This window comes from Diabrotica undecimpunctata, chromosome 8 (genome assembly GCF_040954645.1).
Source record: "Diabrotica undecimpunctata isolate CICGRU chromosome 8, icDiaUnde3, whole genome shotgun sequence".
NCBI classification, from domain to species: Eukaryota; Metazoa; Arthropoda; class Insecta; order Coleoptera; family Chrysomelidae; genus Diabrotica; species Diabrotica undecimpunctata.
In genome coordinates, this window is record NC_092810.1 from 142,335,747 (window position 1) to 142,349,850 (window position 14,104).

General features: G+C 32.4%; 1 protein-coding gene across 1 annotated transcript; it reads right to left on the minus strand.

Moving 5' to 3' along the window:
• Window positions 1–361: 361 nt before the first annotated feature.
• On the minus strand, window positions 362–11,863 carry Nfs1 (Nfs1 cysteine desulfurase). Its single transcript, XM_072541230.1, has 7 exons — window positions 11,681–11,863; window positions 11,548–11,621; window positions 11,236–11,490; window positions 7,836–8,001; window positions 7,380–7,541; window positions 2,026–2,322; window positions 362–777 (listed from the first exon to the last, which is right to left on the minus strand). The coding sequence occupies exons 1-7, from the start codon at window positions 11,778–11,780 to the stop codon at window positions 491–493; spliced, it is 1,341 nt and encodes a 446-aa protein (XP_072397331.1). The 5' UTR covers window positions 11,781–11,863; the 3' UTR covers window positions 362–490.
• Window positions 11,864–14,104: the final 2,241 nt, after the last annotated feature.

Below are 14,104 nucleotides of genomic sequence, written 5' to 3' on the forward strand. Positions count from 1 at the left end.
ATAATATAAAGTTCATACAATTGCGGAACATATTCACTTTATAATGTTTCTGATATATATCTACAAAATTAGAGCCTGACTGATTATAACTATCTTAAGCCATTTTTGTAGATTTTCCCACTTAATGATCAGGGTTTATATTCATTTTCATCTATCAACATTATTGGAAATATAAAATTACTTAATGTTTTATCATAATGAATCGATTTAAAACGAATAATCTATCATTCCTAAGAACTTTAACGTTGGACTCAATTATGTGGCCCTTTCACTATTAAAAATGTATGAAAAGACACAGAATTCGGTTTAAATAAGATTATATCTCGCGTTACGATGATTCTAACAAGAAAAATACGAGAAATCAAATATACGAGATATTAATTATAAAAAATTTTCAAATTAAATACTTAACTAATCCAATAATTACAATCCATAACAGTTTACGCCATAAAGTAATTCATTATTACGAGTACAATAATTCATATAAATATTAATGTTGCGACCACTTAATCGATTTTAAATCCACACCCTCTTGTATCATTTCCCACAAAGGACTCATTTCTCTTAATCTAGTTACATGTTGTATGCACTTTTTAGCAGTGTAATCTACTTCAGCTTGTGTGGTGAAACGGCCAATGCCGAATCTGATAGAACTATGTGCCAAGTCTTCATCTGCTCCAATCGCACGTAGAACGTAAGATGGTTCCAGAGACGCTGAAGTACATGCTGATCCACTAGAAAGGGCTACGTCTTTAAGGGCCATTAATAGAGATTCGCCTAAAACATAAAAATTTATGGTTGACATCATAGTATTTTTTTTGTATTTTAGCGTTGGTTTAAAACCTTTAGCCACGTAATTACATACAAATATTAGTATTCATTCCTTCAGGATTGTACAGGGGGAACCTTTTCACGCTCAGGGGTTTGAATATCTGTAGTCAGAGAAATAATGTCGCGAGTCAAAATGTGTTGCTGGTAGTATACTTTGCCCATTATCCAAGTTTCCATTCTCAATTTTAGAATACTTTCGAATGTTTTAAAAATGCATGACAACAATGTAATTGGTTGATATGAATTTGGATGATCCTTGTCTTTTCCCGGTTTTAAAATTAATATAAAAAAGGAATCATTATATTTATAAGGAAGTATTCCAGTTTACAAGATACAGTTATAAATATGCAGTAGTAATCTTTTGGCCAGCATACCAATTCTTTGTAACATAATATACGAAATCTGATCTGGACCTGGGGCTGTGTTTTGGATATCTTAATAACATATTCCAGTTCGGATGATGTTATTTCTTTTAGTAAACAATCTTTATCTTCTATAAATATACTTGGGTGAGGTATATGTTTGTCAACAAAAGGTTCATAGCTTCTGTAGAATATCTTCTGCAACTGAAGGGTGAGCATGTTTAATGTTTGTGTTTTTATTGTTCAATTTGTTCACCATCTGCCATATTTGAGTTGATGGGCATCTGGAATTAAGACTGGAACAAAATTGAATCCATGTGTTTCTGGCTTTCTGTTTAAACATTTTTTTAGGTGTAGCTTCTATCTTTTTATATTCGAGAAAGTTATTCAGAGTGGATGTGGTTTTGTACAATTTAAGCGCATTCTTCTTAAGCTGTAACTGTGTGACACATTCATCATCCCACCAAACCGATTTTTGTCTATATTTAGGAATGAATGGTATGTTTTCAGGAATAGAAGCTTCAGCGCTTGTATTGATTGTTCTATCCAGAGTAAGTGCCATTTCATGACAGTTATCAGAGTATTCAAGATTCTAGTGACAACAAAGTAATATTAATAAATTTCTAGTTTAAAAAATCTGAGGAAATGGTTCAAAGCCAAAAATTTGAAAAAAATGTTGATAAGCGTTTTTTATAAATTTTTTCGGTTTGAAACTTTTGATCCCCTATCGTTTATTAATAACGGCAAAACTTATTACACACGATTGTAGGAACTTTAAACAGCTTGTATGACTACTACCATTAAAATATATAGAATTAATTTTATAACTCACCTTCAACATATGCGAAAGATAAATTTACACAACCTGGATAAGTATTTACATCATCTCCATTCCTAACTACATGACTTAACGAACTAGATATCTGGTCTACTAATCGTTTACTTAATCTTTCAATGTAAGCATGATCGTAAGCCATTTCTTCTTTGGCCAATCTACACGCTTCACCGAATCCTACAACTAGTGGTGCTGGAACTGTGCCGCTCCGTATACCTCTTTCTTGACCACCGCCACTTTGCAGGGCCTCTACCCTTACACGGGGACGACGCCGGATATAAATAGCACCAATACCTTAAACAAAGTTATTTATTTTTTTTATTTTTCTCAAATAAATTATTTATTTCAAAAGCAGATGAGTCATAAAAAATATTTTAAAATAGATGCAAAAAATGACTTTGAGGAATAGCAGTAATGCTATGGAATTCACTTTTTAATACATATGTATATGTCATTTGAGACATTTATCGATTATTTTGATACTGTTTTAAACACCTTTAATTGAAAAATGTTTTCTAACTCAATGCTTCAATGTGGGACTTTATCTGTGTCAGTTTGGGACTGCGAGCCTGAGTTAGGACTAAGGGGAAAGGTATATAGGGCAATAGAACAGGTGTGAACATAATATTACCAAATAAACACCCACAGTCTCACAGATTAACTACATACACAGCATATATGGACTGCAGCTTTGTCATCACTTGTAGGTTTGTTGATTGAATATAACACACACTCCCATAGATTATTGAACTTGTCAATCCCGAGTTGTAATACCATAATGCATAGAAAATACATGATGCAGGGTGGAAAAACAATGTTTCAGAGAGTGGGCCAACTCTGAAGATGGGCCTTATAGCAATTGTATATTTCAATTCTGTCTACTGTAGAATACATGATTGTTTTCCATCTTATGTCTTCAGATGTATTCCAGCCTATAGATTTTACATGCTCTCCTCAAAAAATTCTGCACTTCTGCCATACTAATATTATTTCTATGCTTAGTGATAAGTTGCCAGATTTCTGTACTGTACGTCATAATCGGCTCTTTAAGCCCTCTTTTTTGTGCTTCAGGATCAATTTCCTTTAACGTTTATATTAGTTGTGTCTTGCATCTACTGCAGCAACCTTGGGTGCCAATAAAGAGGCAACAACCTAGAGGTTCCGACATATGGGTAATAATGCACCGTTGCTCATTAAAGTACTCGGAGGGGTCGTGGGTCTATATCTGAGGCAGTGTGCAATGTCGTAACTCGAGAGGTTTCAGAAATTTACAAAACAAAACGACAAAAAATATTGGGCGCCGCCTACTTGCATAGGAATTTGTCGGTAAGAGCCGAAAAGGTACGATTATCCAAACTGTTGTGAACTTAACTAGGAGGTACTTGAATTACTGGTGTTATTTAAATATGTAAATATATACGGTACAAAAATTGACAATCGTGGATCAGGTCATTGAGGAAAATGGAAAATATTGATAATAATCATTTATTTTGCACAAACAAAAAAATATAAAAAATGTCAGTTCTAAGTTGGACACTGAATGCGCACTGTAATTCACTAAGAAATGCTAAGAAATGTATCGTCATAAACATAAAAATCATACCGCCATAGACATAAGATGGATAGTCATTAAGTATATAAACAAAGAATCCAACATAAAATCTTTGGTACTGAGTAAAACCGGTATAATAACGTATCTACTGGTGCATCAGTCGGGAATCTCCATAGTACATCTACTTTTTATTCAAAATAATTATAAAAACTAAAAAAACTTAAAACGGAAGGAAAAATATCGTCAGTCCGTAAGTTTTATGTCGTATATGAAAATAAAATATTAATATGAAGGCAAGTGTACTAAATGCGTGTCTAATGACACCTACGAGGAAACATAATATTTATTTAACAAAATCAAATTTATTATAGATTTATTAATTAAGCATTGCCTGTCATATTAAAAGCAGAATGCTGAGCTCAACAGATCTTTAATATTTAATTACTATTTATACTTAACTAATTAAGAAAATTGGCACAATAATTATTTTATAGCTACAGAGCTCACATGTAAATATGATGTTAGAAAAGTTCCTCAATGACTTGATCTTTGTCGCATGGATAGAAGTAATAAAGAAAACTATTACCTTGGCTCTGGAGTACTAACAATCCCCACGAACTAGCATCCAGTAAAACAATACACAATCAGGAGTCGCTTGGCAAGAGAAACAACCCTGATAGATCAGCGATTCTCGCTATTGCACCACTATAGACTCTCGAAATGTACTACCGCAAAACAGTAAATATTTTATCGTGAATTAACCGCCGATGACTGAAATATCTCCAATTTTATCCACAAAAACTTACAACTCTTTAACAATTCCTAATCACATAATAAACCTTAGAACGAATAACTTAAATAATTCGGTAACGCACATTACTTGTTTATTTTTCAATAATCGGCACTGATGGCCAAGATAAGGTTGGAATTCTTTTTCTTTTTTTGTCACACCACCATGTTCTATGTTCTGTACTTCACCAGTTCTCGTCCCGTAACCGGTATACCGGTAACCTCCTCCCCGAAACAACTCATCCGCTTCTTTTCTGTCAATTCAACCTCGTCTTCTTTTTCTTTATCATTCTCAGAAGGTTACGAATACACTAATTACTAGGTATGCAACCAGTTTAACAATTTTCAGAATATAATTATTTTCTATCTTAGTTCGGGGACTGAAAATTGCTACACTACTAATAATGGCGACATCGTCTACGACTGCTTCAAGAACTGGGTTGAACAGCATGGTTGAAAGTGTGTCTCCATGTCTCACCCCCATGTCAAACAGGGGAGACAGTTCTCCATCTACTCTAACTGCAGCTTTTGAACCCTGCAACATCATTTTTATGAGGCTGATATATTTTTTTGGTATACCTAGTTTTCGGAGGTCTTCCAGCAGTTTGTTTCTTTTCACACTATCAAAAGCTTGTTAAAAGTATATATACATACTATGTCATATTCATAAGCTTTCTTTTGTATTGTTCTAAGCATGAATATGTTGTCTGTAGTGGCTCTATTTGTCTCATATTTGTCTACAAAAAACAATACATGAATTGATAACAAAGATATGGTCGAATAAACAGCTACCAACGGAGTGGAATAGCGGTATTGTACCACTACATAAAAAAGGAAATCAGTTAGAATGTGGAAACTACCGTGGAATCACGCTGCTGAATGCAGCATACAAAATAATGTCCAATGTCATTTATGAAAGACTTAGACCACACGCTGAAAAAATAGTTGGCAAATACCAAAGTGGCTTCTGTAGACAGAAGTCAACAATAGACCAGATATTTGTTCTGCGACAGATCCTCGAAAAAACAAGTGAATATAACATCGACACCCATCATCTCTTCATAGACTTTGAAAGCGCATATGACAATATAAACCGAGAATTCTTAATAAAAGCAATGAAAGAATTTAATATACCAACACAACTAATAGAACTGATAAAAGAATCTCTAAAAGTAGAAAGTAGAATCCGGATACAAAATGAATTAACGGAAACAATAGATGTGAAAAAGGGACTACGCCAGGGAGACGCTCTATCATGCATCTTGTTCAACATCGTGCTCGAGAAAATACTGAGGGACACAACAGTCAATACATGAGGAACAATCATTAATAAAAGCGTGCAAATACTAGCATTTGCAGATGATGTTGACATAATCGCAAGATCAAGAAGAGAAATGATAGAGGCATACAACCAAATAGAACGAGCTGCACAAAATAGTGGTCTTAAAATCAATCAGACCAAAACAAAATATATGCAGGTAAGAAAAAACGCAGAAATAAGGCAGCCACAAAATATAACAATAGGAGAATACAACATAGAGGAGGTAAAAAACTTTATATACTTGGGATCCCTAGTCACGTCTGATAATAACGTTACGGAGGAAGTGAAGAGGCGAATATTTATTGCAAATAAATGTTACCATGGCTTAATTAGACACCTAAGATCAGAAAACGTCGCAAGAAAGACAAAATGCCAAATATATAAAACCCTAATAAGACCGGTACTCACATATGGCTCAGAAACCTGGACACTTACTAAAAGAGAGGAAACGTTGTTAGCCACCTTCGAAAGAAAAATCTTGCGACACATATACAAGGGCACAAAAGAAAACGGAATATGGCGAAGACGATACAACTCTGAACTATACAAAATATACCAGGATCCGGATATTATAACATTCATCAAAATAGGACGGCTGCGTTGCATAGGACATGTAGAAAGAATGGAAGAAGGCGAAATACCAAACAAAATATTCAAACAGATGCCAGTAGGAAAAAGAACAAGAGGAAGACCGAAACTGAGATACTTAGAACAAATAGAAAATGATATAACAACCTTAAAAATAAAAAACTGGAGAAAAAAAGCACGAAACAGATCGGAATGGAGAAGAATCCTAGAACAGGCCAAGATCCAAAAAGGGTTGTCGAGCCAGTGATGATGATGATGAGTGACTCTATTTGGTCTGAATCCATTTTGATAATCACCAATTATATTTTGGGAGTATTCTGACAATCTAGTGTCGATATTGCAAGAAAGGATTTTGTATATTACATTTAGCAATGTAATTGGTCTGTAATTCTGATGTTCCCTCTTATCTCCTTTTTTTATATATTGGCTGTATAAGACCAACTGCCCATTCCTCTGGCATTTACTCCGTGGTCCATACCAACTTTATCAGGTAATGGATTCTTCCCCAGAGTTCGGGTCCTCAATATTTCAACAATTTTGCCAAAATTCTGTCCGTTCCTGGAGCTTTACTGTTTTTTAGTTTCTTTATTATTTGAACTACTTCTTCATAACTCAGATTTTCAATGTGCTGTCCAGCTGTAAAATATATTGTCTCGTTTTGATCATTTACATTATCTGCATTTAGGTTTTCCTCAAAGTATTCTTTCCATCACATTATAATTGTTTGTTTCTCTGTTAGTAGTTCTCCGTCCTTGTCTTTGCATATTGTCAATTTTGGTCTAAATTACTGTCTACAGGCTCTATGATCATAAATTATAATTGTCTTCTCGCTCAACTTCCAGTCTATTTTTTGGCCACAGTAAGTGTTCATTAATCTGCATGTTTTCATATGGCACAAAATTTTCATTCAGCCTGCTGACATTGAAAGTTTTTGGAAGGAGTAATAGATCAAAGAAGACCTTTTGTGAAACTTGTGAAGAAATATGATTGAGTAAGTTGTCACTGTATAGACATAAACACAATGAGAATGATGATGTTGACAAGGACGAATTAGATTTCTGATAAAATAGTGATCTGTAAAAATATTGTTATACAACTTACCTTTAGGGCCATATATTTTATGTCCACTAATAGACATGAGATCAATATTCATAGTGTTTACATCTAGGGGAACTTTTCCAACAGCTTGTGCAGCATCTGTATGGAAAAATATTTTCTTCTGCTTACACAGTGCTCCTATAGCATCTATTGGTTGTTTTACACCTAGATATTAAAATAATTAAAACAAATAATTCATAAGGAGTTGTTAAACATCATTAGAAGTATACAAAAATGTACATAACAACTCCCATAGTTAAATATTTAATAAAAAAATGATACATTGCATACTGGTACTGCTAATAATAGTACATTGAGTAATGTAAGTATCTTGAACCAGCAAAGGAGCTATACCAGCTTATACAGATCGAGAAGATGAGTACCATACATTTTTGGAGTCACAGTAGTTTAGAAGTATATTTATTTAATTAAAATATTAATGATTGATGAGTTATTTACCTATTTCATTGTTCACTGCCATTATGGAAACTAATGATGTTTGTGGAGTCATAGCCTGTTCCAATTCTTCTAGTGATATAATACCATTTGGGTTTACTGGGAGGTATGTTACTTTAAATCCTTCACTTTCTAAGGCCCTACAAGAATCTAAAACACATTTGTGCTCCTAAAATAAACACAAAATTAGTAAAAGTTATAAATAATAAGAAATATGTAATTGTCCACACAAATCTATCTATTTATGTATAGTTCAGAATCAATTTATATGCTGAATATATGCATCTTTCCTCTCTCCAACTTGTCTCTGTCCTCTCTTTGAATCTTCCACATTGAGCTTTTAGTTTGCTTAATGTCATCATTCCGTTTCATTTGCAACCTTTTCATTTATTTGCTGTATATGATCTCTGGTCAATTTCTTTATTCTATCTTTCATCCTGATATCTTTCGTTGTGCCCAACCCACTTCCATTTTAATGTATGTTGGATGGTATCTGTTGTTTACAGTATAAAGATGTTGGAGGGAATTTTCAGTGTAAATATTTAAATTCTATTGTAATAGATAACTATCATATTCATCTTCAATAACCCTAAACATTTTAATATCATCAGCAGAGATTATATATGAGGAGCATTTAAGATCTTTTAGTTTATTTAGTTTCATTTAAAAAGGTCTTTTAGTTAGAAAATCTAGTCATTTGTTATTTTTTCTTTAAAAATGATTGTTTTATTTTATATAAACACAAGAAGGTAAGTACAACAGTCCAATATGTTTCACTTCTACTCAAAAAGGCTAGAGGACTTAAGAATTGTTATATTTAACCCTTGTGTTGCCAACCAATCTGGGGTACCCTGGTACCCATGTATTAATTTTTATATAAAATTCCGTTGTAGGCATTGAAATAAAAATACACATTTGAAAAGTAGTTTAAGTTAGTTTGTATTGACCACTTGCATGAGTAAGACAGTGTACTAGGTATAGCTAAGCACAGTCTGTTAGTTTGAATATATTCATGTGCCAGCGTGTTATATTTTTATTTCAACAGTGAAAATATAAAAGATGGATATAATGAGAGCTGAATTTCTGGGGTAAGGTTCTTGGTAAAAATTATGCTAATTTGCAGTTGCACGAAACGATTTTTTGGCTGATGTATTTCATCACAGCTCTTTCCATTCTGTGGAGAACAAAGTTCAATCAGTATATGCCTTTGAAACCCACTAAATATGTCATACAAATGTGGTAGATAAGTAATGCAGAAAATCGTTTTATGTTCAAAGGAATTATTTATACAGGTATACATTTATACAAGATAGGTAATACTCGAAATGTCAGTCAAGGAAAAAGAGTCATCAACGAACTTACAGTCAGTTTCACAGGATCTGGTTGAAACAAAAGTATAGATAGATTTTTCCTAACTTTGCCTTTAGTTAAAACTCTTCTTTCATGGAACCTTACTCTCGTTGGTACTTAAAAACAAGCCATACATTTCTCAAGAAATAAAAACTTCAAAAAATAAGAGAACCCTTGTCAACTCTTTTTGTTTTTAATAAAAAAGATATGAAATATTCTTATGTACCAAATAAAAACAAAGCTGTGATTTTGCTCAGTACAATGCACTATGATGAAGAGCCTTGTAAACTCTTTTTGTCCTTCATGAAAAATTGTTGCCACTTCCTTTTTTTTGCAATATTCTCAACATCTTCTTTCTTGCTGCTTGTATTGTTTATTAAGAAAATAATACAATGATATCAAAAAAAACAAACCAAAGGGGACTTTTTTGCCTACTGATAATAAAAAAATTTTCATAGCAAATAGCATAGCATACCATAAAAAAATCAAAATACATAGAATGTAGTCATTAATTTGGTATTTTTATTGATTTCTTAAAAAAATATTATGTTTATAATAAATAAATAAATCATTGATGTGAATATTTGTTTACTTACAGTTATTTTTGTATTAAAATAATCAAATTTTATACAAAATGCATGATTTTCCTAGGTGGGTACCTAGTAGGCCTATACAAGTCTTTATTTTCAAAACGAAAATTTTCTTGGTTCAAATAAGTAAAATAAATCTATCTTATAGGTGAATTATTTGTTAGACAAAAATTATTCAACAAAATGTATGTCGATGGGAACCAGGTTAACAACAAAAGGGTTAATAAAAAAATAATTTTTTCACCCCCTAAATATAACATTTTGAACCTCTACTGATCGATATCTTACAGTTTGGGTTACTGTGTACAGAGAGTACCAAGAATGATAAAAATGACACATTTTCAACAATTTGTTTTGTATCTTATCTGTTATATATGGCAATCAAACTTTTTTTATATAATTATACAACTTTTGAAGATTAAAAAAATCTCTTTTTTTTCATTGTTTCTGTATTTTAAAGATGGCGCCAAAAATGATTACTCTATGGCGGACAGTTAATCTATGGAACAGCAAATCTGAAATATAAAATTCGAGAAGGCTTTTAAAAAAGATGTACCCTTAAGTGATAGTTTACCAGAAAAAATGAAAATTCTTTCAAAAATTGACCTTTTTTCAGTCACAAAAATTTTATTATTTTTTTATGGACCAACTAGATCTGAAGATAACTGTCTGCCAGTTTTAAAAATGTAGTTTTTCTCAAAATCATTAATCTTCAGATTTAGTTGGTAGATTTTAATAACCCTTGATGCATTTTGTTTCTTTTGGTTTTCTTTATGATAGTTTACCACAATTTGACCAAAAAACAAAATTATAGAATTTTTGTGACCAAAAAAAGTTGAAAAAAAGGTCAATTTTTGAACAATTTTTTCAAATGTTCACCATGTTTTTATTTCAGAATTTTCAATTTTCCTGGTAAACTATCATGCAAGAGCACTTCTTTTTTAAAACCCGTCTCGAATTTTATGTTTCAGATTTACCTTTCCAGAGATTAACTGTCAACAAAAGAGCAGTAATTTTTGGAAGAAAGATTTTTAGCACCATCTTTAAAATATATGAACAATAGAGAAAAAAAAAACAGAAAAAAATTGTAATCTTCAAAAGTTGTTTAATAATATAAAAGAAGTCAAATTGCCATAATAAATAAGATACAAAAAACTACTTCAAAGTATAAACTGATCTATTTTAGGGTAAAGTATTTTAGTTTTAATGTGTGTAAAGATGTATCCATATAAGGATTCCTTTTTTTCCTTGTGAACAACTATTAATATTGGGATAGGTTCCTACTTGTGTGTTATGGTATACAAAATCTATGTTAACCTTTAACTATATGCTACTACCCCAACAATTTTTAAAAAAGCCTGAATATTTTGCAAATACTTTAAAATGTTGCAGATAACTGGGATTACTGTATTTTCTAAATTACACATAACTGAGCAAACAATGTTATCTAATATAATACTAACTGTTTGTGTTGTTATGATATGGTTCTTTTTTTCTTTGTAAAATCGAGCTACGCCTTTTACAGCTATGTTATTACTTTCTGTTGCTCCTGAAGTAAAAATTATTTCTCTAGGATCTGCTCCAATAATATCTGCTACATGTTTCCGTGCATCCTCAACTGCTGCTTCAGTTTCCCAACCATAAGCATGTGTTCTAGAATGAGGATTACCATAGTAATTTGTTAAATATGGAAGCATTGCATCTAAAACTCTAGGATCCTAAAATTTTTTTAAATGTAATTTAAAAATTTGACATGCTAAATTATGAATTAGTACCAGTGGAGACGTAGCTTGAACATCTAAATATAGCGGTCTGCCTTCAAAATCGCCTTTAATTTTAAATTTATTCTCTAAAATAGATATAGAATAATAGAATAACATAACCTCTAAAAAGAATACAGTATAATACCTTCTGGATAACTACTTAAACGTTGAATCCGTATAAAGCCTGTTTTTTCGTTCAATAAAACTGATACAGTTTTTCGAAATCTGGATAATTGTCGATACATTTTAAATAATTAATTGCACAATAGAATTCCAAAAAAATTCTTTTTATGCAAAATAAGCGGCAAGAGAAGCAACGTCATATGTCATAATTTTTTCTTCTTGCTGCGTAGATCGTAGATGGCCTGTACGTCGTCAGTGTGTGCAGGAAGGAAGTATCAAAGAATTCTGATAGTCTGAATCTGCAGATCAGGCCTTGCTTTTAACATACAATTAAGGACAAATTCAGCATTACTAATAAATCAAAATTAATACAACTGAAAAAAAAATAAATATTGCATTCGGCAAATCCCATTCAGGGTACATACTGTGAAATTACTACTTTTAACTTACAAAGCTTAATGTCTGTAAGTAATCGTCTTTCACAAATGTCAGCGACTTTCTTTCAGTTTCCTTTCATATAGTCTTCTCATTGATGATATCGCACTTATTCCTCGGTAGTTTTTAGTCACATATTTTAAATAATTGTATTATATGGCAACGCCGAGAGGGTTTGGACAGCGGCAGGTATTGGACACTCTCATAATTTCCATTCAAATAGACCATCGAGTTAGAATCTATGGAGAAGCTATGAGCAAATTAACGTCTGTATTAAAAACGGCGTAGGTAGGCGTGGCTAACGGTAATACCAATATGACGGTGAGATCATGGCCGGACTCAATAATATTAAAACTACTATAAAAATATGACTAGTTATTCAGAAGATTTAATCATAATCTACAAAGTGCAATACGTTTTTAATAAACTATAATTTATTTATCCCGCGGTAAACACTAAAAACACGATATATTATACATAAAGATAAATTAATACAGGTAAATACTATTAATTTATTCTTTGAAGTACGGGCCATTACTTTGTTTACATATTTGTATACTAACCTGTAGAACGTTATTCCTGAAGATTTTTTATTAACAATGCTTCTGCCACTGCAACTACGTTGAGAACAAGAAACCATTATTATGCACTATCACAATATATTATTACAGTTTAAGTATTATAAAACTAAAAATATTCGAAAATCAACAAACGTAAACAAACATATACGATCTGTCAAAAGTGTCAAAACAATATGGCCGAAGTGAGGTCGTTTTTAGTCACGTGATGCCCTCTCCATAGATTCTAACTCGATGAAATAGACACAGAATAGACAACAAGCATAACCGCAAAGCGCAAATATAGCTTGAAGTGCATTTCTGTATTCTTAGTAATAGACGCCAAGCCGGTGGCAGGTTACTTTGTTTTGATGCTCGGCCAATTTCTAAATTTTCCATGCTGTTGTTCTAATATTTAGCAATTTGAAACTGTGTTTTTAATTAGCTGGTTTTGATTGTTTTGGAATACTGATTGAGTATTATTACTAGGTAAGCCTATATAATAAAAGTTTGTTGTTATTATTACATATGATATAAAATGATGCTTTAATAAATTTTGTATTTATTTATCTCAACTGTCTTGAGGGGGGTATGGACACCTGTCCAAATCCTCCCACAAGTGTCCAAACCCTCCCTAATTTATAAGATTGTTACAGAAAATATGGCGTATAAATATAAGCGATTAACCGAAGGACGATTTCCCGAAGAAGCCATGCGAAGTGCAACAGCTGATGTTTTATCTGGAAAATTTTCTATCAGAAAAAGCGCTCAACAGCATGAAGTTAAAAAATCAACACTAGCTTTATATGTAAAGAAACCTAGAGAAGTATGAATTGACAATATGACATTCTCTCTACATTTTGTAAGTGTTTTCTAATGAAATGGAAGCCTCACTTGCGTTGTACCTTAACAGATGTTCTAATATGTACCATGGTTTAACTCTAAAAGCGACTCTCAGATTAGCATACGAATTTGCCGAAAAAACCGAAGTCAAATTTCCAGAGTCTTGTAAAGTAAACAAATCAGCTGGGAAGGACTGGTTTACAGGATTTTTAAGTCTACAATCTGAACTATCCTTAAGAACCCCGGAGAATATAAGCTTAGCGAGAATTTCCAGTTCCAATAAGTCTACAGTCGGTAAATTTCAAGGTAAGTTAGAGGTGATTTTAAAAAGGCACAGCTTCACTGGATCAGATATATTTAATTTGGACGAGACGGGCGTAACCACAGTTCAAAAAACTCCAAAAGTAGTTGCTACTAAAGGTCAGTATCAAGTTGGTAAAGTAGTGTGCGTGAGATAGGAGAACTGATTACTCAAGTGGGTATTATTGGAACGAATGGAACAGCACTTCCACCAGTGTGGATGTCTCCAAGGAAAAAATTTGACAAAAAGAATGCTAAATGGTAGGTATTCCAGAAGAGTATGGTGCTATCGATTTAGTGCATTCATCTCG